Here is a 27,002-nt window from a genome sequence, read left to right as displayed (position 1 = left end):
GCAGCATTTCGAGGACAAGTGCTTTTCGTCGACATTTGCAATTGCATCCAAGCGGCGACCATTGTTTTCAAAGCAGCATTTCGAGGACAAGTGATGGTGTTCTGTGATCGGGAAAGTTAAAACACACCCATTTTCCGTAAAGATGCCAGGGCGTCCTATTCAAGAACTGAGTCTAATGGTTCGAAAGCTTCAGTCTCCGCCAAACAAGCAAGAGATTTTGTCATGTGACCCGATGGTTGTTCTGGTCACGGAGCAAGATATAAAGGTTCTGGTGAAAGTTGGTAGGAGACGCGGCGACGTTGTCGCAATGCCCTTAATTCTGACCGATCGAAAGATTAATTCGTCCTCATGGATTTTGAGTATGTCAACATTTTGAGCGGCTTAGGTTAGTTTTCCACATCGCTCTATTCCTGCACGCACTACCAGCACGAATCGATCATGAACGCTTTCGCGCCCACGTACTGAACCAGGGGCGTAAGCGTTTCGGTGTCAGAATGCCCCAGGAATTTATACGTGCAGAAAAATGACATATATTGCTCATGTACAACCGAGAAATTAAATGAAAGCCATTCCAGCAAGACATTATAATTTCCAGCTTCATTTGTGACTATATATTTTATATATAGTTGGAACGATAAAGGAGTACTGACACAAAATTTTTATGTTACGTTTTTTTCGCTGCTATGCGTGCCTACCAGCCCACTAATCATAGAATGACAGATTAGACGGTCGAGCGCAGCGTAAACATTCATTTACGGCGTCGTTTATTCGTGCCAGTTTCGGTTTCGACTGAAAAACGCCGAGCGGCCGCCATGACAGCATGTATAACATGACGTCACCATTCTTGCCGTATCGCTGCCTCTCTGGAAGCGCGCGCGAGCGAGCGCACGCGCGCGCCCAGACCGGCCGAGGTTTTCGCCGTCCCCACAGGCCCGGGCAGCATGACGTCAGTCCCAAAACCATGACGTGTACACACGCCCGAGCAGAGCGCGCCAACCACAGCCAGCGCGTCGGCTTCGTCACGGGAGCCCCGACGTGCCGACGTCGGCAGTTTGGGGCACGTAGCAGATGATGTCACGTCGGCCTGCTCTGGGCTTTCTCGTGCGGGCGAAGATTAAAATGGCTTTTAAATATGTTTCGCTGAACGGTTGCTGTTGAAACTTGCTTGGAGATATCTCCTGATAAAAAGGAAGCGTTTTACATAGTTATCTCAGCTTTGAAATTTCGTGTCAGTACTCCTTTAAGAAAAATTCTTAGTCTAGCTAAAGACGATTATTTCCAGCTTGCAGTTTTTTTTTTCTTCCAGCTGGACTGACAAATGCCAGCTGCCAGCCGGAAGAAAATCTCAATCAAGCTAGAAACTGAATTTCAAGCTAGAAATTCTGCCTATAGAATTTCTAGCTAGAAGAAATTTCTGGCTGGAAAAAAAAATATTTTCGCCTGGGTATACTCTCTATTTTTTATTTTTCTTATTTTGTTGGCGGCGTGTAACACTTTCCAAATAAATCTGGCTACGCCACTGGTAGCAGCTGACCAAGGGTTCCTTTATTTAAGATTTAGAGGAGGAACGTGACAGCAACGATATGCTAGCTTTGCCTGAAAAAGAACAACGCTGATTCGTAAAAAAAATCCTGGGTCATTCCACTCTATGGATGGTTTTTTTAGCGCACGACGTTAATGGGACGCAGAGCTTAGGTGAAAGGCATGAGCAAATTTTATTGCTCTTGAGAGTTGCCGGACACATACACGCATTTTTATTTTGGTTTTTTTATCTTCCGAATGGTGCCTATTATTAAAAAATCTACTGAAGATGCATATCCAAGTGATGAGCCGTACAAGTTAGAGATTCAAGCCATGTTTTTAATGGCCCGCGACTCTGGTATAATGACCGCGTGCTAATTGCACACGCCGGGACGTTCGTTCTCCAATGCCTCGCGCTCCAGAGGCATGTGGAGACGGGAGTTCTTGTTTGCAGGCATGACAAAAATACATGCAACCTTACCTACCACACAAGCTTCGTTTACCAGACCACGGCACCTTTACCGAACTTTCGTAAAAAAGTGACTGGGGACACTGCTGCGGAACGGGCAGTGATTCGACACCACCACCCGCAATCGCAGTCTACACCTGCGCAACAAGAGTGAACGTTTAATTGTGGTATTCGTGAACAAAACGTTTCAGTACATTAGCTGTGTAACGCAGAGTTTCCTTTCCTTTTTTTTTTTTTTTTTTTTGTAGCGTGAGTTACACTGGCCGAGGTTGAGCAGTTTCGCGTTGCTCCTGGAGAGCCGTGCTGTGCAAGTGCTGCACGTGGCAGCCCGGTCCACTTGATGATCATACGAGGGGTGGCCGGGTGTACGTAGAACCGGTGGCTCGTGCGTCGCAGTAACACCACGGCGTACGCCTGTGGAACCAGCTTAGCTCTGGGGCGATTGGCGACGCTGCGCCGGAGCCGCTTGATAAATATACATGTGTCACATAATGCGTATACCGTGTACGTGTGTCATTGAAACAGCATATTGAGCATGATGATCAAGCTAATCTTAGGCAACCAGGAAAGCTAAGAATAACCAACTGAATCTTAACTCAGGCTATGCGTATATCCTGACATAGCCGAGCTAAGCTACTGCTAATTTTTTTTTCTGAGAACACTACCCTACTTGCAACCGTTGACTCCATTTTGTGTCGTAGCTTCACTGCAATGCAACTTGGCATGCTGAGGAGCACCCTTTAAAGGGACCATATATTGGTTAACGCCCCTACGCAACAGAGGCGATGAGGCGCGCCGTAGTGGAGGGCTCCGGATTAATTTCGACCACTTCGGGATCTTTAACGTGCGCCGAAATCTCGCACACACGGACGTTTTTGCTTTTCGAGGCCTCAATCAGAAATGCGGCCGCCGCGGCCGGGAATCGAACCCGCGGCCGGGTCCCGGCGTTCAACACCACAGCGCCTTATATATATAGCCACTTTGCCACCGTGGCGGGGGCCGTAAAGACAAAATACAACCTTGCTCAATATGAAGTAACTAGCCTTTGGTAACACATTCAACTCCGTTACAGCCACGAAAGATAAAAACAAACGCAAGAATTACTATAGCCAAATTTTGACATTTTTCCACACTACAGTGACGTAATATTGTCAGGAACGACGTAACGTTGGCCAACCCTAAACCATATACGGTTGGCTTCCATAAAACATAGCCAATATTGCACGTTGGCATTCAGTGATACGATTGAAGAGGTATACAATCGCAGTCATATGTTTCTTGGCGGTGATTTAGCTAGGTCGGCGGCTGCAGCGGCCGCCAACCGCGCCAGCAATTAAGATTCTGTGTATCCATACAGAAATCGCCACTGCTTCTTGTCTTCATTAATAGCTCGATAATTTGTTTGAAATTTCCGATAAAATTGGTGTCGTTGGTAGCAGGACAAAATGACCCTAACTGTATTTTGTCTTCACCTCGAAAGTCAAACCTAAATTTTCCGGTAACGTTCTGGGCTAAACTTCTTGCCGAATGTATGACCGCACGTTCGAAACGGGACAAATGTTTGTGGCGCTAAAGAACACGTAGACGGTTGTCCTGCGTCTACGCGGCCGACTCGCTCGAGATCTCGAGATGAGCGCGCTCTGACGGAAAGCTGTGGAAGGTGAGTGCAGTCGCATATCGAATGCGCTGCGGTCATTTCAAGGCAAAGCTTTATTAGCCGCTCTTGCGGTCTTTGGAGGGGCTGTTGGGGCTGCAGTTCATCGTGAAGTATTTCACGTGGAGCCCCTGCACGCGAAGAAGCACCCGTTTTCATTTCGATGAAATTGAAAGTCGCGCGCTTTCACTAAGATAAGGTCTCTTCGATTTTACTGCACTCGCTGCACTCATTCAGGTAGTGCAGCACTCTTCTCTTCGATTTTCGAGTGCAGCGCGCGGCGCCTGCACTTTTCTCTTCGATTTACCGACGGTGCAGAGAGTGCAGGATGAGTTCACGCTTTCCCTGCACCTCCCAGGGAGGAGGTGCAGAAGCAGACGACAAAAGTGCAGGACCGGTTCTGCAGTGGCGGCGCCTGCGCTGAACTGGCTGAACTCATCCTGAACTCATGCAGAAAGTGCAGGCCAAATCGAAGAGACCTATAGACTTTTATGGTTGCATCAGTAACGAATAAGCGTGAAGAATTCGGAACTTTTTTTACTCATAAAAATATTAGCTTTCAAGTTGCTGCTAGTTATTTCAAAAATACAATCGATTAGGGCCGACTCCGATTTCCCCCTCCCCCATGATCTCCCCTCCCCTCCGCTGGTGAAGTTGTAATGGAGGCTACCACGGCTGCGGCGGCAAAATATGCAAAATTAGAGTGATGTGCAGTCACCTAAGCGTGAAACATTATTGCTAGCATTACGACGCGGCCAGAATTCGACGTGTAATTGTAAGCAGTGCCGTGGACACCAGCTCTTTGCCCACACGGCTCGAAGTTTTCATCTGTGTGTGTTCCCGCGGATGTCCTGGAACGGCGTGTGTTTTGCTTCCATGTTACGGTTGGTTGTAAAAGACGTTCGGGAGGCGCTTGTGCCCATGCATCGTCGAAGGTGAAGTCACGGCCCCACAGCAGCGCTTTGAAAGCGTGATTCGTCGGTGCTCGTTTGCGTTTCTGTAGCTCTGTAGGCGACCGCCGCTCGCACGGCGAATCGATGTCTTCTGCGGCGGTAGGCAACGTGATCGTCGAGGACACCGACGGATCTACACCGGACATGAAGATACTGCGGGCGAACCTCTACACTGCTGAAGACGCGGAGGAATGGTTCAAGAAGTACGGCGACGAGTCGTGCACGTCGTGGATCGTCAATTTCGTTAACAGCATGTGCACTAGGTTTGTAAGGGCCTGATCGTAAATTCGCGCGGACACACACGCATATCTTGACTGGTGACGGTAAGCAGGGCTGCCGAGTCCAGTGGAAGTAGCCAGCGTACTGCATATGGCTCAATTACAAACATTGAAAACGCCGACTGGTCTTGTGTGCACCAAAAAACTCAGTGGATAGGAGCAGGTTTAGGAGGCGATTGCAAAATCAATGCTGTCCCGAGAGAACAGTTACTGGAGTATAGGTGTGTGCCAGGTGCCTGCGATTCTATCACTTGTGTAGAAGAAAGCTGCGGGGGTTTTGTGCGCAATGATTTTTGGGGCAAGGTGCGGGCATGGAAGGAAGGTGGTGGTGCTGGAGCGGCTTTGGCCAGACTTCCACATCATTCTTTTGCATACACTATTTTGCCCTGACAGAATGGGGTTGTGGTACTTGTCTGAGATTAGGTTGTGACGTCATGTGGACTACCATTCTGAACGGAGAGCGGAATTTAAGTGTGTAGTGGGATTGTGATGCTGCCTCTATTGCTACTCCTTAACTACAGTGAGAGGCTAGAATAAATGTTCAGTTCTGTTGAATAGTAGTACCGTAATCAAACTGCTTACCAAACTTTTTGGAGTGAGGGCCAGCTGCTGTTCGGCACACACTTTTCACTTTTCATTGTAGTGTACTTTTACCAGGTTTACCGGAAGGTTTTGCAGGCAGAATGAACACTGGTGTAGCGAGACACACTTGCAGTGGTCATTAAACCATGAAAACACATTAAGGAGGTATAACTGGTTAAAGTTGATGCTTGGGCGAGTTGGTGTTCCATAATCTTGAATTCACATCACACCACAATCAACAAACGAGGATGATAAGGAGCACGACACACAGGCACTGACTAACAACTGAAGTTTATTGCTGTGACGTCTGGCATATAAATACAACAGAAATCAAGGCAACAAAGAAATCGACACATAACATGTGAAAATAAAACATAATTCCGCCACGAAATCACTACCACCATGTGCTTACAAACCGTCTAGATAGTTGATTTCTTCTGGTGATAGCGCGACAGAAGGGACACTTACACACTTTTCTTCCCTTTTTGCTATCTTATGAGCCTGAATAATTTCTCTCGTCAGTTTATGCTTATTTCTACACAATATTGCGGTACTACTGAAGATAGGCTCGCACCCAGCTCGTGCTCCCTATCGTCCTCGTTTCTTGCTTGCGCTGTGAATTCAAGATTACATTAAAGAGGCCATGCAGACAAAGTATAAGTTTGTTCTATTCGAAAGATTTCGTGTTTTTTAGTGCCCCGAGCGCTTGTCTGGCAGCGAACGATGCCGTATTCACTGAGATATTAATCAATTTAGGTTAAAGTTTTTCTTCTGCCGCCAAATCGTGTGTTTTCGTGACATCTGCACAAAGGTCACAAGGGAGGGTATTCAAACGAACTAACTTCCAGTACATCATTCGGCTCTACAGCCTTGCTTGCCGTCAGTCCTCCCAGACAGCGCTGCCACACTCAGCCGCAAACCGTTTCCCACTGTTGCTTCGTTTTTGACTGTATTACCACCTGGCTTGCTTTTGTTACTGCAGAAAGTAGTCGTTTCGTGAAACTTGGGGTATGCGCGACAAACGGGGCCACGTAAGACATCGCTTATGCCAGTCAACCAGTGCGGTGTATGACAAGTTCAAAGCGGAGGACTGCTGTGGGGCAGCTAAAACAAGTGTAGTGCGCCCAATACCAACGGCAGTGCATATCGGTATTGGTATTTTCGTAACTTTCATTGTTTACCCCAACATTCTTACTGCCGTAAAATGAATAGGCATTACATTTAAGCGCAAACACCTCTTTCAGCAAGCTTATAAGCCCTGCCTAATTTGCTTTTGCTGGCCTCAGCCAATCGCAGAGCTGGCTGGTATGACATCGTAGGTTCTGTTGCGGGAAATGAGCTAGTGGGTCGCATGGCCATTCCCTTTTTTCCAAATTATATGGCTTATTTGAGAGAAGTGTGCGTTAAAAGTGGTGTCACCATGATGCTAACGAGGTGATCTTTCGAATGAACCAAACTTGCGTTTTGTCTGCGTGGCCCCTTTTAACCTCAAAAGCAATGTACATCTTGATATTTTGCCTTTCTTTGCGCAAGAAAAACTCCAATATCCTGCGGGGATTGGTGACTATTTTTTGTGCCTGTAAAAACTACTGGGAGATAACAGTGCTACCAATACACTCAATTTCAGCTTAGTTGGTGCACTCTCTAATGGATCTCCACTCCACTTATTCCGGTCCTGTGCTAACTGCGACCAATTTATCCCCGCAAACTCCATGATCTCATCTGCCCATCTCACTTTCTGCCACCCCCTGCCATGCTTGCCTTCTCTAGGGATACACTCTGTTATCCTTAGTGACCAACGGTTAACTTGCCTTTTCATTACATGCCCTGCCCAAGCCCTTCTTAATTTCTACTAATATGTCCTTAATGTGCGTTTGTTCCCTGACCCACTCCGCTCTCTTCTTCTCCCTTAAAGGAGCACTGACACCAATTTTTTGGCAGTAATATTATTGTACAGTTCGCTTCCTTCACTCAACAGAATACCCTGGGTGAAATATGAGTGGCCTGCGACGCGAAGAACATAGTTTAATTGGATCTCATTTATCGCGCCGACGGAGCAGCGCGCGGAGCGGCACTCAGCAAATAGACATCAGCATGACATCACTCCAGGAGAGCTAAAAGAAGTGACGCGGCAGCGCTCGTCAAAAGCTCGTGACGTCACCTCATGCGCCCGGCCCCACGAGTGGCGAGCGGGCGCAACACCCTCTCAAGCGGGCGCCAGTGATGTCCGCACAAAGCAGTGAGGTCAGGCAGGGAGTCTGTCATATGCGCCGTTCGGGATGAAAGCGCGGGAATTTGAAACAAACGATTTTCCGGCCGTTCCGTGTAATTAACTATTGCGCGCTGAAGTATTTGAAATGCTATTTGAGGTTCTCCAGGCCATTAAGCATTGATAAAAGCAATAAAAGTGTAACATAAAATTTTCGTGTCAGTGCTCCTGTAAAGTTACACCTATCATCTTAAAAGATTCTGGAATCTTAGAAGACGTAAATCCATAAGAAAGGTGACGTGAAGGACTTGAAAAATTACAGGCGGATCAGGTTTTTTAGATCAGTGAGTGGCTTTTCTTGAGCCTCTGCCACTGTCTGCGTGGATTTTTTTAAAGGTGGACTTGAAAGAACGCGAGGAGAGGGTGGCAGCAAGAATTCATTCTGTGGCCATGCATTGAAATTCCGATTGCGGTGGCTACGCGGTTTCTTTTGTCGCGACAGATGCTGCTAGCTTAACCCTGGCCAAGTGCTCGTTGCGTTATCGTTGATACTCCGTGGCAGGATGGGATGCCAGCAGTGCAATGGGTGATACAGTAAACGCTCGTTAATTTGGACTTGAAGGGGAGCATGAAATTGTTCGAATTAAGTGGAGTTCGAATTAGCGGGCGGCCACTAGAATGAATGGGCATAGCGCCACACTGTGTGGGCAGAACACAAAAAAGCCACCTCTGGACTCGTTATAGCCAATCAGGCGTTACTACACGGTTTTCGCAGGTGATTTCGTAAGTAATGTTAGTGGAGCTCAAACAGCGAAATGAAATTAAGGGGGGGACACTGTTATTTGTTAACCTATGTGCTTGAGATTTACACATTGAGTGTATTTCAACATCCTGAGCACAAATATGCAGTCAGTTTTCGTTTATGGGGTGTAAGTTTAGAGTTGTGCAACCTGTTATGTCACTCAGTTTCGGGCAATTTTTTCATTATGTACCTATGAAATACTCAAATAGCTTTTATCCCTTTGTTCTCTAGAAGGACCAGGGAGTGCAACATGCCACTGCAGTAATTTTAGCATGGTATCTGCAAATGCTGTAAAATTTGTAAATGTCAGGTCATCAATTTACAGTGTTTTTGTAAAACTAACTGCATAAAGTCTCGTGCCACCAAAAAGAAATTCTGTACTGTTGTGAAGCTTTCGAATGCAGCAAAAATGATGTAAATTGAACCAGTACATCCCAAGATATTGTACCCAACAGCTGACCATGTGGGAAAAAAATTGGTTCTGAGAAAACAGGGCACGAAGTTTGCAAACATAGGCAAAAAATGGTCATTTAGGTGACGTCAAAGGGCGACAGCTTTGCGAATACTTATGATACAGCTATGATATTTTGCAGGCACATTCTGTGGGACCTGTAGACTGCAAATAAAGTTAATACAGAAAATTGATTTTTTGGCAAATTTTCGGTCCTCAAGACCAGTGTCCCCCCTTAATTAATCAAGCCAGTGATACAGCACAGAAACAGGCACCGACATGCATTCATGTGAGAAGCGAGCCATAATGTGGAAAGAATGACGCTTTTGTGCTCGAAAATGCATTTATATTTACATGGCAGAGTCGAGGCAATCAAAATTGGAAGTAATCGGCCGATTACTTTTACTTTTGGGCCGACTTCTGGGTCGTCTTCTTCTTGGAAGAGCGGTGGAAGCCAGGGGAATCCCAGTTCGAATTAACCGTTGTGGATACCGACGCATTTGAATTATTGGAAGTTTTCCCCCATTGAAAATATACAAAGCTGTGCGAGGGCGTCATTTGAATTAATGTAAGTTCTAATTAATTGAGTTCGAATTAATGAGCTTTTACTGTATCATTCTCGGCAATGTCAGTGCAATGCCACAGCATGGGCTGGCTGCTGGAGCCACTAGTTACCTAATAACACCACGACCACAAGGAGCTTGGATGGAGCAAGTAATTGGACGTCCGTGATGCATTGAGACCAACTCTAGTTACGGGGATCCACCCAAACCCCTCCGCGTCCGCTATCTTCCAGGATGGTGTACCACAAGGTGTGGGACTGCCACCTGAGCCACCGGAACAAGACCAGGAAGGGGCTGCAGCCGTCCTGCCCCGCACGACTGGACATCAAGGTCAAGATGGTGACCTTTGCGTCGCGGAGGAATGACCGCTTCTTGCGCCAGGACCCCCCCCTGCCGGCCGTCATCCGGCTCATTCGGGAGCACAACCACCCCGTCGGGTGTCCGGACGCGCCCCGGTCCTTGCGTCCCACCGCGGAGGCCCGCGCCCGCTTTGAGGGCTACTTTGAGTCGGGCATGACTCCAGCCCAGGTGAGGTGGATACGCGTTTGTCTGACGGGTGGGGTGGCGGTGATGGCGACGGTAGTAGACAGATAATAATAATAATAATAATACTTTTATTACACGGAACAGGAAAACTGTACGAAGTCACAGGCCTGCCAAAGCCACAGTAGGCTTGAAGGGCACCGCCTGGCTGGCAGTGGAAATCCATGCACATAGCCGAACATAAGAGTAACAGAATAGGCTATTCAAGATGATACAATATAAACCTGAGTTCGAATACAAAACATTGTGAACTGTAAAATCGTTACAGGCTGCACTCTTCCACAGAGTGACGGGAAACTGAGCACACAAGCCAACAGAGGTGGGCATCAGCAGCAAGCAGAGTTGGGCAACTTCACAGCAAAATGCATGAAGGTGATTTTTCAGCTTACAACGACTGCTCGCTTCAAGTACACTGGGTGGCAATTTATTGAAGGACGACGGAACATAGTAGCGCCGCATTACTCTACCATACCTTGTAAGACACCGTGGTACCCGATACAGATCTCTTGGTCTAAGGCTACCCGTAAGAATGTATTTTTCTTTGTAGTCACTCGTCCAAAAATGTTTTAACACTATTGTTTTCATTAACAACATAGTAAAATTGGGCAATTGAACTCTGTGAAAATATTTGCACTTCCGGGGAGGTATACATTATAGGCTACATTTTTTAAGGGAGCTTAGAATGGAATTCAGCCTCTGTTGCCATCGAGCTGCGCAGTGACCGTACACTGTAATGCCGTAACGAAGAACACTGTAGCCCAGCGCATGCAAAACAATCTTCCGCACTGATAACAGCATAAAGTAACGCAAGTTGTACATAATACACGAAAGCGCGCGCAGCTTTTTACAGACGTATGCTAGATGAGAGTTCCATGTCAGGTCATTGTCAAAAATTACTCCGAGATATTTTACAGATGAAACATACTTCACCGGTTTGCACGCACAAGTAGAACATGAAGACGTATGCAAAATTAAGGGGTCATTAAGCACTACATTTTTTAACGGATTGTGGAAGCACACAAGCTGCGTTTTAATAGTATTAACCGTAATTAAATTAGTAGCGAACCAGTCCATTGCATGAGTTGCTGCAGTCTGCAACGATGCGATGGCCTGATGAACGTGTGAAGCGTAGGAAACTATCAAAGTGTCATCAGCGTATTGAAATAATGGAGTGGAAACTGCATTACAAAGATCATTAACAAAAATATTAAAGAGCAGGGGGCTTAGTATCGAACCTTGAGGTACTCCAGATTTGATCGGTGAAAAGCTGCTACGAGACTCTCCTAGGGAGACACATTGACGCCGGCCATGCAAGAAATTTTGAAGCAACTGCAAGAATGGTCCTCTAAATCCAAGCAAGGAAAGTTTACATAACAGAAGACTGTGGGGTACACTGTCAAAAGCTTTTTTTATATCTAAAAACAGAGCACAGGCAACTTGGTTATGCTCGAAAGGTATATATTTAACCAGTCGGAAACGTTTTCGAGCAGAGTTTGAGTGCCTCTTCCTGGAACAAACCCATATTGGTGAGGTGAAATAACATTGTGAGTGTGTAAAAAGTCTGTCATACAGTCGAATCCCGCTACAATGAAACTGACGGGACGTGCAAAAAATTTCGTTGAAGCGAAAATTCGTTGAAGCGAAATCTGCCCCAACACAGCACGGAAGGGCAATAAAAATAGCACGGTATATTTCCCAATCATTGGCAGCATAATACAATGTTTAGAAAAAAGAGTGATGCGCAGTAACGTCGTGTTTAGTCAGATAACAAACATACCAATTGTTATCTGTTTTTCTTTTACCAGCACCTGAAGAGCTGGTAAAAAAAAACATAACGGTGTGGGCGCACTGTGGGGGCGCACCGCGCATGTTTTCGGTGAAACTAAGTGTCCTGAATGGATAAAAAGACACAGATAGCTGGCGCTATGCTTATTTTATTGTAAAATAATTGTTCACACCCAGCCCAAATCATCAAAAATTTCGTTGAAGCGAAAGCAAGCCAGACAAATCGTTCGTAGTGGCGAGGACTTCGTTGCATTGACTTCTATGGCTAGCTGACGGGGACTTGGAAATATTTCGTTGAAGCGGAAATTTCGTTGAAGCGGACTTCGTTGTAGCGGGATTAGACTGTAATTTGAAACAGGTATTTTTCGAGTATCTTGGCGAGGCAAGATAGAATAGATATCGGCCTATAGTTTTCTATTTTGCTACGATCCCCACCTTTGTGAAGAGGAGTAACTGTCGCTGCTTGCATACCAGTTGGTATGTTGCACGTAGCAATAATGTTGTTCAAAAGTGACAGCAGCACATTTTTTATGACGTCGAAATTCCGGCGCAGTTCCTAAATCGAAATTTTATCTATGCCTGGGCGTTTGTTAGGGTGGATGCTAGCTAAAAGTGACTGAAGCTCTTGTTCTGTGATGAAAGGCAGATAAGCAGATTGCAACAAACTGTTTGATAGCGTGCAGCTCTGCGCATCTGGCCTTGCAACAGCAGAAACTCGGGGAAAAAAAGTTGTTGAAATCGTCAGCTATGCTTTGAGCGTTACCCGGAAAAGCAGCTAGAATAGAGGCAACGTTATTTCCACGTTTTTCTGTCCCTTTATTAAAGGGACAGAAAATTAACCTAATTATTTAATATTAGGTTATTAAGGGGGCAGACTGGTCTTAGAGCTATTTTTTTATTTACCAACCAATTTTAATTAAACTGCACTGCATTATAGAGTTTTTTGTGCTGATTTCACGTCTGCCATTCGATTTTTTGTAAGTTGATTATATTTTGAGTTAATTAATGATTAATTGCCATTATTTTGGGTCGCAGTTACAAAATAACCACTCCATACAGAATGGCAATTACCACGTGGCTAGGCAGACAAATGACTAAAGAATACAACATAGGAAGAACTTTTTTGATTAAGCTATTTTTGGTTGTTTCACAACACAGTGAACTTTGCCGCTGTGCCAGAAATGGATCGCAGGTGGTGCCACTTGAACACAATAATTATTTTCCAAAGCCTCCATTTGAAAAATTTGTTTCCAACATTGTATTCTCCACACATTTCGGTATCAGAAGCAAAAAGAGTTGTAGTTGTACCTGCTCTGGGTGCCGAGATATCGGAGGACGAAATGCTAGCTTTGCATTGCAAGAAAAGGGCCGTTTCACCATCGAATTCTGCGGTAACTGAGCTGTAGAGTGCACTTTAAAATGCTATTATAATATAATAACAACAAAATATGGCGCCTTTTGATGAGGAAATTTACAGACTGATAGAAAAATGGCCGTGGAGGCTGAAAATGCCATTTTCCCGAAAACGTTTTTTTTTACAGTTTTTCGGCTCCAAAGACCCAACTGCCCCCTTAAAGACGGTAGTCTTTCTTGGGCTGCTTAAACGCAGAAATTTTCGTCTGTCTGTCTTTCTGTGACTCGATTCAGTCACCCGGCCAAAGGGAAACACAAGCTGCGCAATACTCTTATATACCCACAGCCAGATCCGAACGTCCAAGTGCAATGGCAATGTTCATACTTGTCAACATTGTTGAACAAGAACAAGACATTACGCAAACATAAGGCAGAAAATCAATACCTAAGTGATATTTGCAGTTTTCTTTTATTAAAAAAATTAATGGCTGCTTGGTTTTTACGATACCAAATGAAGTACTACATCAACTGCAGAAAGCCGTCACCTGCTGTTGCCCGCACTCCTGGCGGAATTTAAGAAATTATACGGCAACAGCAACGAAAGGTTCCACTAGATAGTTTCCACGTTCCGCTTGGAACGCTCGCGGAGTAGGGCCACGCGGTTCTACAAACGTTGAAGTAGGGTGCCTCGATTCCCGCGCGTCTCTGCCCTACGGCAGCGCTGACATTGAGGCACCCGACGTGGAGGAGTGGAACGCGGTAAATTTAAATTGACTTGAGCGAACTCAAGCGTGTTATCTTGGGAGGAACGAGGCAGGAGAGGAACAGCATGAGAGGTGAGCGGGAAAGAGAATGGAGGCATTTACTTGGCAGCGCCTCCAGTCAACTATCGTCTTTCGTCAACATTTGCATCAAAAAGAGCTGATACGAGGCCATTGTTTCCCACGGAGGAAAGAAAAGCTAAGTTAGGAGAAGCATTGACGTCGTGCTTCGTAAAGCTGCTGTGCCATTTTCGGAAGTCTTCCTTGTTTGCTTGTATTTTGCGCACATGCGCCACTTTCGCTCGCCCCACTACTGTCTGCTGAGCACGAGGTCGCGGGTCCGATTCCCGACCACGGCGGCCGCTTTTCTGATGGCGGCGAAAAGCAAGAACGCCCGTGTGTACGAGATTTCGGCGCACGTTAAAGATGGCCAGGTGGTTGAAATTAATCTGGAGCCCTCCACTACGGCGCGCGTTATCGCCTGCAGTGCATCGGCGCGTTAAACCCTACCATCAATCAATCAATCAACCCACTACTGTCTGCTTCTCCGCGTACCGACCATTGGTTACTGGCTGGGCCGAGCAGTGATGTAGCACCTTGGTGGGTCGGCTGTCGTGGCTGTTGCTAGTGGCCGCCTGTGAGCATGAAAAAACTATGCGACTTCCTCCACGCTTCTTCCAATGCGCCGGTAGCCTCCGGGGCCTCAGAGTTCTAAGTTTCCTTTCCTCCATGGGTTGTACCCCTGTCGCACGGCAAATATAATGACATTTAGAGTGAATGACATTAGCTGTGAATGCCATTAGTTTGGCTCTACATGATAGTACTGAATGACAGTAACGCTAATGGCATTTGGTGATTGAATGAATTCAGGGAACACATTTGCAGCAGCTTCTGAACTAAATGAGCATAGCCTCGATAGTAATGGTCTGTAAGTAAACAAGGAAGTTTTGCAATAAACTGTGGGGTGCTGTGCTTAAAACATGTATCAGTAAAACTATATTTTCCCCTGTGTCGTGTTTATAATAATAAAAAAAAGGAACACCACCTTTGCAAAGCTCCGCCATGTCTGCCGCTACTGAGATACACATTTGTTGCTTGCTTGTTTCAGTTTGTGATGTGAGTGTCTAAAAAGGAGCTAAACTTAAAAAGGAGGAACCCAAAAAGGAGCTAAACATTTTTTATTGGAAAAGTTATTTCATTAAGTTCGTGAAGATTAAAAGGTGTATTAACATTAGAGCCTTGCAATTGTGCAAGTTTCCTAATAGCCACTGTTATCATTACCAAGTGGAATTTATTTTGCCCTGTAGACCAGCATGGCCAGATTGCATATCATTTGCAGCTAATGTCATTCACTTTAAATGACGTGAGGTTTGCCGTGTGACAGGGGTAATAATGGGACTTCTTGACTTGCACAGGGGACCATGGATGGCGTTTTACTTGTTAGACTATGAAGGAAACAAACTTTGGTGGAAGGCATCACAGCCAAAATAAAAGGGAAGGTGTGGGCTTGGGCTGGACATATATTAGAAGCAGGGGAGAACAATGAACTCTATGGAAGGATGAAATGGAAAAAATTTGGGGCAAAGAATAAACTAAAGCATCGCTAAATAGGAACAGCTGAAGAAATTCAGAGCAGCCTTGTCCTGGATTACAACAATGATTAAGAGAGTTATAAAGGTATTCTAGTTATCTTACTCCTGTATGAGTTTTTTCCAAAAAGTTAAATGCATTTTTTTTTCTCAAAGAAAACGGTGTTTGAAAGTTTTGTTTTGCTTGCACATTTGTCCTTGTGGATTTGGTGACATTGCGTGTTTCGACACACATGCAATTAAAAATTGAACAATTTGTCGGCAAGTTTAACTAACTATGCATGAACTAACAAAAAAGCAGTGGTGAACGCAAAACGCGGGAAATTTTTTAAACAACTGCGTCCGAGCATTATTACAATTCGCTGCAGGGTATTTTAGGTGGCCACGAATGGTGTTTAATGTTTTCTTCTTTCTTACCCATGCAAGAAAGTAGGGGTTTAGACTACCATCGAATATATAAGTAAAGATTGTTTTGGTTCACACAATGCAGCTGCAATAATTAGTTCTATAGAGCGTCCTTCAGTGCCCCTTCAACAGTCTATTTGTTTTAGTAACTTCAGTGACTGGCCTTGTTGGTATTCCATTGTGTACAGTTCAGCGCAAAAATTGACAGGGACTAGAAAAGACACGACCCAAGAGACAACAACACAAGACAGGGACTAGAAAAGACACAACAAAAAGGGCACGACCTAAGACAGGGACAAGAAACGAGTCAACATGCTCTTGTGTTGTGCCTTTCCTAGTCTCTGTCTATTTTTGTGCTGAACTGTACGTAATAGTCTAGTTGTTGTTCTTTTGCTTGCATTGTAATTGCTATTTGGTTCGCTTTGTACGAGGCTGGGTTTTAGTGTCGTTATGTTAGAACGTTGGCTTCGTTATCTGAGGAGGCTAGAGTTTTCTGCGTTGCTTACAGGGAGGTACTCTGTTAGTGGCTCCAGCAGTGGCAGTGCTGACACCACCCCGACCCCTTCTAGGCCATCCACCACAACAAGACCCTGCTGGCGGCGGAGGCCGGTGGCCAGAGTCCCGCCGTGCACGGAGGGTCCAACCCCAGGGACTCCGCGGTGTACACGTGGCACAGGCAGTGGCGGAGAGCCAAGTACGGGCTGCGGGAAAACCCTCTGCCCAAGCTGCAGGAAAGGGCGGGCTCCTTCGCGGCATCCGGTAAGCAGAGAACACGCCTGTCCCGACTCTCCTTCCTACAGTTAAACCTGGATATAACGAAGCTGACAAAAAATCGCAATTCTTCATTACATGCAGGTTTTCTTTGCGTGCAGGTTTCGAGTTTAGGCTCGCGTGAATAAACTAGGAACGAAACCAAAATGCCAGACATCAGTGACGGTGAACTCGCCTTTCAAGAATTTATTTAACAGTGACAGACTGTGCGATTTCTGTCTGCTGCTTTCCCACGAGCTTAGTCACTGCACGACACTCCAAATGAGCGAGGTCCTTTACCCCCGTATTCACAGACGCAACTTAAGTATCACTTTCGCTTTTGGCGCTTTCAAGTGTCTTAGCGCGTTTGAAGGACCAAACTTAGGCTGAAAGGACTCCTCTTTGTGAACTTGATGCTCTTTTCCGAACTCACAATTGGTGAGAGTTGTACTGGCTGGGATACTGTACTGGGTGGCCACGTTCTTTCTCGCCGGCGGAGGCAGCATTTAAAATTGGGAACTTGTCTTGGAAAGACAAAAACTTTTCATTTTCTGCCAGCAGAAATTATCGCCGATGAACTGACAGCACAGATAGCAGTCATGCACGTGGAAACGCACGGCAGTTCGGGGTGAGGGGGAAATTCGCTAAATTAGTATGTTTCTCCAGCCGATTTTTTTTGGTAAATGTGCAAAAAAAAAAAGCATAGTGAGTTCACTACATCAAGGTTTTACCGTCGCAATGCCTTCGTTGCATAGAGGTCGCGAACACATGGGTTTCAATGGGGCTGGATATGGGGAATTGAAAAACTTTGTTAAATCCAGGAGTTCGTTATAGAGAGGTTTGTTACCTCCAGGGTTTACTGTATTCAGTTTGATTTGAAACAAAGCTTTTCTGGCCCCAGAAGCGTAACCATTTTCTTGGCTTGGTTTTTCCGAAAGAAAAGGCCCCACACGCTCAAATAGTACGTTGGAATGTCTGAAGGCATGCCAAGTGTGGAGTCTCTAGAAGGTCAACGAAACAGTGTACCTCATGGGATGTCACTTTCGCATTGGTTTGCAGATACTTTTGCGTCATGTTGGCATCTTTAGCTACCAAGACGTAATGCATTCCGTTGCGGCATGCATAATGTGGTGTCATCTGCTCGGCTCGCAAGTTGGTTGGGTGTCAGGTTATGATGGCTCGTAACTTGTTATGGGATGGCCATCGGCCTCTTGCTGTAGAAAACACGCTGTGAGATCCGCATGATCGTATTTTTAACGTTGAAGCTTCCAGCAAATCGGTTAAGTTTGGTGTCCGCAGTTAAAAATACCAAGAAAATGTCGAGCGCGCGAGTGCGTGCCTTGCAGTGACCGGCCAGCAATAAAAAAAAAATTAAGAAAGAAACAAGAAAATGCCAAGTGCTCGTGTGTGCGTGCCTTGCGAGGATCACCCAGCATAACCGGCGGACGTTTGTCAAGACAAGCTACCCGCTTAGGGGGATTGGCCGAAAAAAGAGTGGCAAAAGCAAAAAACAAAAGCCCTCTAGTGTTTCCTGTAATCGTGGCAACACCTGCTTGGAACGAGAAAGACTTCAAAGAAGCTCACACTTATATCAGCAATGATGGAATAAAGGTCATTGCGGCAGCAATGAAGAAGCAACTCGACTGCAATCGTGGACCTAAACCATCGTGATGGTTGTGAAGGTTGCATACAGTTTCACTACCTTAAAGTCATGTGCTAGTGGGCACTTCCTTCATTTTTTTTAACTTGAAATGTTTGTGGGCTACTCCTCCAACTTTCGTGTGCCGTGTGCGCGATGGTCACAGTTATGGGGGCAAGGGGTAGTCTGTTCGAAGTGCACAAGCCGGGTTATGTCTGTGAAGTCAGCTTTATGAGAAAAAGTGGACGAGGTGAGCACTTAACTGGGGGTGCTGCGGAAGCACTAGCACATTTTGTCCTTATTTGTACAGATGTGCATTCGTTGCTGTGATAAGGCTTTGGTGCTGTGCTTTTTATCTATGTTGCCCACTATTCCAGGAGGGTGGTGCCATTCCGACGGGCTTTTAGTCGAGTTCCCCTGATGCAAGTCTTGTGTTGTTATCGCCCATAGGAACGGACGTCCACACGTGTGGCACGGGGGACAGGTGGGCGGTGCTGGTGGTGACGTCCATCATGCGACGTGCCCAGCAGCTCCAGTCGGCCCGGGAGCTCGTCTTTGTGGACTCCGTGTTGTCCTGCGACGAGACCAAGAGCACGGTCACATGCCTGCTGGCACCCTCCAGGGCTGGCGCTGTGCCCATCGCTGTTCTCATCCACAACGAGCAAAGCTCGGAGGGTTATCAGATGGCCTTTGACCTGCTCAGGAGCAGCCATCCACTGTGCTTCGGAGGCCGCGAGGTGCGAATGCTTTTCCTGCATGCTAGCAAAGTGACTTTTTGCAAATGACGGACACGGACCAAAAGAAACTTCTAGAACTTTAACAAGCAAACAAGCAGGAGAGGTTCCGGCTTCATTACGGAAGCCTTGTTCACAATGGCTTTTTTCATTGTTTGCTTTTAAAGTTTTAGCAGTTTCTTTTGGCCGGTGTCTGTCATTTCTATTGCAATGTGTTTCATCCAAATGAGACTGGTTTCCATCAAGCCCGCGACTTTAGCAAAGTGGGCTGTGCTGTGAAATGCCCTATTTCAGTGCCGCCTATGACACTAGGCGTGATGGTAATTTTGTGTCGATGGTTGTTGCCTGTTGTAGGGAAGAACCTGAATTTGCTGATTTGCTGCAAAATGTAACGCAGAAGCGTTCGGTAAATACTGAAGTGATTTGAGTTGGACTGTTTGCATTGGAGGTAGGATTTTTGTGTGATAGGCCCCCTGTCGTCTTTAAAAATAAATTGTAAATGTAGCGAAATCTGGAAATCTTGCAGCACCAGTTTGGGATCTTTATAGAAGCCAAGACAAAAAAAATACAACTTTGCTCAATTTGACAGAACTAGCCCTTGGCAACTGACTCAGCTCCATTCCAGCCACGGACGATGTTTATTTTAACCGAAAAAACAAGAAATATTGAAAAACTTTTACATTTCGCACTTGATTGACTTAATTAATATGGGAAGGAGCGGTGTGATATAAGCCAGGACTTGAAAATGGATATCGGTGTGTTAACTGCATGTTAGCATTCATGCGATTCGATCAAACCACAGTGTAAGAAATAGTTTAGGTGTTGACACTGCGCCCGACAAGGCGACTACGTCTTGTTCGGTGCTCCGGCATATTTCGCTCACGCCGGTAGATGGCGCTAGTGTACAGCAGCCCTACCACGCTGCTGCAGAAGTTGTGCCAGCTTGCGCATGGTTTGTCTGAACATGTAGGGGGAGCCTACGGGCGTCTTAATCGCAGCACACAGCTTTATTGGCTTAAGTGTAAAAATCTTGCCGGTCCGTTTAAAATTTACTCGCTGCTCTAAGCGCAGTTAACCCAAATGATACACTGGGCTACCATAGATGATGTGTGATGTTAAGAGCGAGTCACCTGTCATAGCTTTGTTGTACCGTTCTATTACTTTATTTACTGCTCGTAGACGCCTTGGAGACATTCTCATGGCTCATCTCATGCGTCGTGCAAGGGCATGGTCGATTCCGAAGTGGTTAGGCATCATGGGTACTGCGGGCTTCGAAACATCCAAATAGCTGTACGCCCCAAAGATGTTGGCCTAATCAATTCTACTTAACATAGGCCAGAAATATGGTCCGAAATAAGCACACTTCATAGTCGCAGTTTTCAATGAATTGCATACTCATATGTTGTGCGGTTCGGGGGTGTCGATAATTATATTTTGCATGTTGGGGGAGAGAAATACATTTCATAAAATTTTTTTTTTTCCCTTGTGGTGCTTGACTTACGTATGTTGTATAACATCAAGGAACACAAGTGGCTGTTAGGGCTATTGTTATTCCGGTTTCATCTGTGCACTAAGTTTAAGGTAATCTGATTACTACTATCTTTACTTATAGTGTCACGTTTTGTGCTTGTGTAATTTAGTTCTGTGAGGTTGCTGCCTCTCCCACAACATGTTTTTTACCCTGAGAGACAATAAATAATAAATAATATTGGCTTACTAGGGCAGCTCATAAAGAGACGTGCTGGGTATACTGTGGAATCTGAAAGAGGGTAGTTATACAACTGTGATACACAATATTGCGTGTGTGTGTGTTCTAGGGCCATATCTTTATCTGCATACTATATTAGGGCATCACAATCATTAAAAATGCAATTATATACCATATTTACTCGCGTAATGAACCCACTTTTTTTCTAGAAAATTCGGCATGAATTTGGGGGGAGGTTTTTTTAACAGAACGTGCTGTTGGGCGAGTTGGTACATACTTAAATGGAAGGTTTAGCGCAAAAAAGACGAGGACGGTGGCAAACGTGACAGGGTTCATTATGAGGGGAAAAATTGCAAGAGATTTTTAAAAGTTGAAATTTCATAGAATAAAGGTGCTAAGGGAAGTGCTGTCAGAGCATTACCATTTTCGCAAAAAGACGTGCTAGTCGTATGCAGGTGTCCTCCTCACTGAAATCGCTAGCGGCTTCACATTCGTAGTCGGCCCACCACGCACCGTCTTCCGTGCCGTCAAGGCACTCCAAAACTTCTTTTCTCACACCTTGTGGGCCTATTGGGTCTGGCTACGGGACAACCAACGACCCCGGCTAGCCTCGTTAGAGACGTTGAGCGACGATGTCAGCTCGACGCCCGGAAATGACCCATCCAAAATGCCCCAGAGAGGTACGCGGCGTCCACAAGGGAGACGCCGCGACGGGTTCGACTCACCGACACAGGCGACGACAGGCTCCAAGGGGCCGGGACGAACCAAGGGGGTTTATTGGCCCAGTTGTACAGTGCATAATAACGCCAAGGCCGGGTTAAGAACTACACTGTACCGACGCGCGTCCGATCTGGGCCAAACAGCGCCCGACCGGCCGGCGCGGCGGGGAGGAGACGAGCCAGCCGGGGGCAAGGAGCGCCCCGGTATCCGACTCCCATCTCCTGGACGTGGGCGGCGAGGGTGCGATACGATCCGCGACCCCTCGCGTTCCCTATACTCTATCCTCCATCTCCCTCCCGAGTCCCTGGAGCCAGGGAGACATCCAGAGAGCTCGCGAGAGATCCGACCGAGACCAGAGAGAGAGAGCTCCGAAACGGGCGCGTCCGGTTTTAAGGTGCTGAGGAGAGGAGGCAGGTTCCCGGGCGAGGAGGAGCGACAGCGGCGGCGGGACAGTCGGGGCCCGCCGGCGCGTCGGCCCGCGAGGTTGACGTCACGTGCGCGGGAAAGCGCGCTCGTTCGAACATCGCGCTCGCGGGAGGAGGAAAGGGGATCAAGCGGATCCCCACAACCTGGAAACTTCCCTTTTTTGGGCCCACGAAACACACGGCGATCCATGTTCACCACCCAAAAACCTCTTGTTTTCACCCGTACCGTTTTGCACTGGGTCAACACTGAAGTGCCGCCCGGCCGCGCGGTTTCCATGTGCATCAACGCATGCTCCACCACCTTCAGTTTAAAACCGGCTATGTAGCTCATGTACTGGCCCACCGCACGGCGCGCACCAGGAGCACAAAAAAAGATCACCACAAAGCTGAACAACAAAACCACGGGGCGTAATGGCGACGTCGCAGAACAGCAAGAGCAGAGGAGTGCGGAGTAGGGTTAGTGCTGCGTTTGCACGCCGCCAAAACCAGCCGGAACAGCGAAGAGCAAGGAAAAAGTGTGGAGCACGTTTTGCGCTTTGTTCGTACTCCGCAACGTTTCTATGGCGCAAGGTTTGCTTTGCGTTCAGCAGGTGGCGCTCTGCAAGCGCGCAATTTTTAAATTGTAAGCCACGGGATTCACGCTCACGTCTCCGGCTACTGTTGAGATTTCTTTTTGTTGGAATGCGTTTTTAGCATGTCTGCATGTACTGTATCGTGATATCAAGTTACTGCGATCGTTTATGGCTTCAGCAACCATGCTGCGATAAAAACATTCCCACTGCATTTTTTATTCAATGTGACAAAAAAGTAAATTGTCAAGAAAAAAAGTGGGGGAGGGTTTATTACGCGAGTGGGTTCATTATGCGAGTAAATACGGTATACGGCTCGAAATATTTTGTGATGCGCCTGCTACAATGTCAGTAAAACGTTGTATGTGCAAACACCACCTTTATTCAAAGCACTTGCAAAAAAATAGCAACAGCCAAGCGCCTGCTGAAAAACTCAACAAACAATACTATTATCATCAAGCAAAAAAGCAAAAAGCAGTTGCAAATCTGTGCTGAGAGGATTTGCAAAAATGTGGTGCTCATATAACTAAACCTTGAATGCTACCTTACACAGTGCTGACCTACGCTGGACTTCTTCGCATACGTCATTTGCTCCTCCTTCTGTGACCGTTTCTTCAAAGCCATGTTGGCATGCTGACAATGCTGCCTCAATTGCATGCTTACATAATAATGCCGCTTTCTTTGGGCTGAATGTGTGTCGAGTGTGTATTGAAAAGAAGAACGTGTGAAGAGCGGCACTGGCACTTCATAGCTTCGGTTGCCACAATTTCAGTTCGGAGCAATGCACTGCTTTCCCATTGCTGAGACTATTCGATTGCACAGCTCAATTTAACATGTCACGCTGCTAACAGCGGCCACAGCAGCACGACAGTGCTACACAGCACCAACCGCTGTGCCCAGCCGTGCTCGCCGCTCGGGTGGGCCCCCATGCCACCGCACCCTCCACAATTGCACAGGCGGCCACTACCTCCAAGCACGTTCTGGTCGCGCTGGCTGCTGACGGGACGGCGGAGTGTCATCACCTAAACAATTCTTGCACCGTGGATCAAACGCAACTAGGGGCCCCGTAATGTTTCCTGGAGGTGGCTCGGGCCTCCTGTCGCACAAATTATATTCCGTGGCATCGCAGAGCAATGGCTTAAAAGTGGCTGGGGAGTTGTCACTGCTTCATCTCTCCCCTTTATTGTCTCCATCGTTTGATTGAAGTTTCATAAAAATTTGTATCATTGTTATCAGGACAAAGCAGTCCTCCTAATAAGCCAAACTGATGTTGTGGTGTCCTTATGGCCCTTATAAACAAAGTGGTGATTAGGCACGTGTGATTCTCCTCCTGCCTTTGTCCAGTTCCCCGCGGCCTTCGTGACGTCTCCCTCACGGCTGGAGAAGCGGGCGCTGTCCCACGTGTGGCCCTGTGCCAGGCAGCTGCTGTGCCACGTGCGGGCGCTGCAGTCCGAGTGGCGCTGGCTCACGGACGCCCAGAACGGGGTGCCCAAGGGCAGGCGCCCCCACTGCCTCTCCGCCTTCCAGAAGGTGCGTGCGGCATTGCCCCCCCACTTTTGGAGCGAGAGCCTCGCATCTCTGCGCTTCAAGCACGTGCGTTGTGAGGTACAGAAAACCGGAATGGGAGATGGGGATTGCATTCCGGGAAAGGAGAACGGTCGGAGAACGGCCAGAGGAGTGCCCGGAGTAAGGGCAGCTGAGCACGGCGTTGGAAGGGAGTGGACCGCTGTTGCGCATGCCATACAAGCCACTTTGAGAGGGGTATTTATAAAAGGAGAGTGAACCGGGGGCTCGTGGTTATGGCAGGCGAGCGGAACAAGCTTTGGAGGTTGCTGTCCAGTGGCGACAGGTGAAAGAGGAGGTTTCTGCACTCGATCTCGCCCCCGCTGCAGCGATTCCCGCTAGCCAGTCGGCAGACGCTGTTTGGGCGATTATGGTAGCAGTCTTCTTGGCATTCATGGTAGCAGTCCATCTTGATTTCTTATTAGAGTAATGTGGATGCAACTATATATTCTGTCGTGCTGCAGTTGGTACAATTTTTTTGGGGAAACGAAAATGTTAACGGCAGTCTCGCGGATGTTCATGTGAGTTCTATCAAGGAAACTTGTCGGGTGGGGCAACGCAAGGCACGAAGCAGTGGCCTGATTTGTAAAACTTTGCAGGTATGCCCTCATGGCTTGGCGTTACCATCGTCACCCGGCAACCTTCTGCTCGCGGGTTGTTTTCCCAGTACTAAAAATCAACGAATTTTATTTAAAAGGGACTGTTTATGCCACAGGAATCCTCATGCCAACAACAATTTTAAATGCAGGTTCCACAAAGGGCATTTCATGCCCGATATAAATGTTTAAAGCAGTTGAGACTAAAATTAACGCAAGTTTACGATAATAAACATGAACACTGGGCAAACTAGTTTTGCCAGTGCCATAGTGTCAGCTCCTTCATGTCAACGAAGCTTTATCTCGGTGTCTAGTAGTGTGAAACTAGACGGGCTTGTCATTTTTTTCTGTCGTATATAGAAAATATAGAAAAAGATTACAGCTTGAAAAAAAGTTAACGGTTGTACGTTATTTGATGGGAAAACTATAATAGTACAGTGTAGACCATTTATAACGTAACCGCTTATAGTGCGGGACCGGATATAACGCGGGTTTTTGTGACCACCGGTTTGCCTCCCATAGAACTCAATGCATAAGCATACCGCTTAAGATGCGGTTGGCCGAACCACAATACCGTTTATAGTGCGGTTTTTCGGCGGGTCTGCTGATCGACCGGCGCAGCTGGGGCATCATTTTAGGGTAGCAAAAGAAAAAAAGAAATGATGAAATCGGCCATCTGACGCAGCGTGCACCCCTTGCTCTCCTCTAACTTCGACACAGAAGAAAAAAATAGGGACCCTTTAGTTTAGCGCGTACGTGATAACCGCAGCTGTCCTTGCTTGATGCACCTCGGGAGATAGCGACCGACTCCCCGTCCACGCGTGGCAAGTTGTTTCTATTAATCGTGAACCGCATGGCCCGTTTTCGCACACGAATTGTGCACATCGGCGTTGCGCGTGCGTTTTTTTCATGCTTGCGTCTACGATTCCGCGCACGCGGTGGCTTCTTCGCGTGGCAGTGGGAGGAGCCTGACGACTTGCACCAATGGAAAGACGTGCACCTAATGGCGGGAGATTCGAAGCGCCCCGAGCCGGCTAGCCGCGCCAGAGACAGAGGTGTTTAGGCTAAAGTCCCTCGATCAGATGAAGGGACTTTAGTTTAGGCTTACCACCGCGGTATTTTTTGATGGGCGCTTTCACAAGCAGCGTGGATGGCAGTTTATATTCCACTTTGCGGTCACATTATCAGCTCTTTTCTTGCATGAGCATCTTCGCTTGCGCCTCGTGCAGCATTTCAGCGAGCGGTTAGAAGTTGTCGCTGGAGCTGCCTGCACCGCTCTACGGCCAGTGCCGACGCCATGTTGCCGCCTCTTACTGCGCCGCACACATTACGCCAGTTGTATCCGCGCCGGCGTCGCCGCGCCTGCGGCGTGCACTGCACGTTTTCGCGAGAAATCGCTCCATGCGGTTCACACTTTAGAACATTGTGCAGATAAGCCACCGCTCTTTCCGAACAAGCGAGCCGCGCGAAGGTTTCCACCACCAGTACGTTGCGCTGATAAGCAGCCGCCTTCGGCATTGTGAACACAAGGTGGGGTGAAAAAAAAAAATCCCGCTGTCCTTTCTTATCATGTCCTGCGGCATCTTCGTAGACGCAAAAAACGCAGCCATGGTCTTTCAAAACACAAACACAACGGAAGTTAAAGCCGCACTCGCCGTTTGTAAGACCGCGCTTTTGCAATGTGAGACCCTGCAGCAGCGGCTGATGTTAAAAATAATACGAAATAAAGACCCTGCCTTTGTTTTTAGGTGCTGTGCATTTGGGTGATAAAAAATGTAGGGTGACTTGAGAGGTAGGTGGCGATTTGGTTGAATTCGCGCATGTTTTGGTTATAGTGCGGTACCGCCTATAGTGCGGATTTTTGCGGCTCCTACGACATACGTTATAAGTGGTCTACACTGTATCACAATCATTAAAAATGCAATTATATATGCCATATTTACTCACGTAATGAACCCACTTTTTTTCTAGAAAATTCGGCATGAATGCACAGCTAAGATGTCTAATATAGATAGTGGTGATCGGGGAGTGCAGTCGTGTTATCAGGATGCGAGAAGAGGAGCACTTGCCCATTGAATGCCGAGGGCAGGAGATGTGCTCCACAAGCCCCTTCATGCTGATGAGAGGCACATCACCAATGCATTGCAGAAAAGCGCGTCGCCACTAAGGGAGGAAGCCGGTGCATTTTTGCACCATTTGATTGCAAGTGCTCAAAGTGGGACACATCCAGAACCGAACAAGTCCCAACTCATTGCAAATTTGCCTATTTCGCGTTTTCGATGGGGCTCAATTTTGCATGTCCAGGTTCTTCAAAACAAGTGTTTGTTTGCATCTTTGAACTTCAACACGCCTTGAAAGTGTTTCCCCTTCAGCACAGTAA

General features: G+C 46.9%; 1 protein-coding gene across 2 annotated transcripts in view; it reads left to right on the top strand.

Annotated features, from left to right (window-relative positions):
* The first annotated feature begins 4,290 nt into the window (after positions 1-4,290).
* Positions 4,291-27,002, top strand: part of LOC144175822 (uncharacterized) — a 32,429-nt gene continuing 9,717 nt past the window's right edge. For both annotated transcript variants that reach the window (XM_077704832.1, XM_077704831.1), the window contains exons 1-5: positions 4,291-4,860; positions 9,716-10,010; positions 16,488-16,677; positions 18,758-19,044; positions 23,808-23,993. In XM_077704832.1, the coding sequence (XP_077560958.1) occupies positions 4,682-4,860; positions 9,716-10,010; positions 16,488-16,677; positions 18,758-19,044; positions 23,808-23,993 (1,137 nt within the window). In that variant the 5' untranslated portion in view covers positions 4,291-4,681. The remainder of the gene's footprint in view (positions 4,861-9,715; positions 10,011-16,487; positions 16,678-18,757; positions 19,045-23,807; positions 23,994-27,002) is intronic.

Source organism: Haemaphysalis longicornis, unplaced genomic scaffold, assembly GCF_048455015.1.
Source record: "Haemaphysalis longicornis isolate Haplotype H1 unplaced genomic scaffold, Haemaphysalis longicornis Haplotype H1 scaffold_3, whole genome shotgun sequence".
Taxonomy (NCBI): Eukaryota; Metazoa; Arthropoda; class Arachnida; order Ixodida; family Ixodidae; genus Haemaphysalis; species Haemaphysalis longicornis.
Note: the sequence above shows the minus strand (reverse complement) of the source record. Positions and strands in the feature narration are given on the sequence as shown.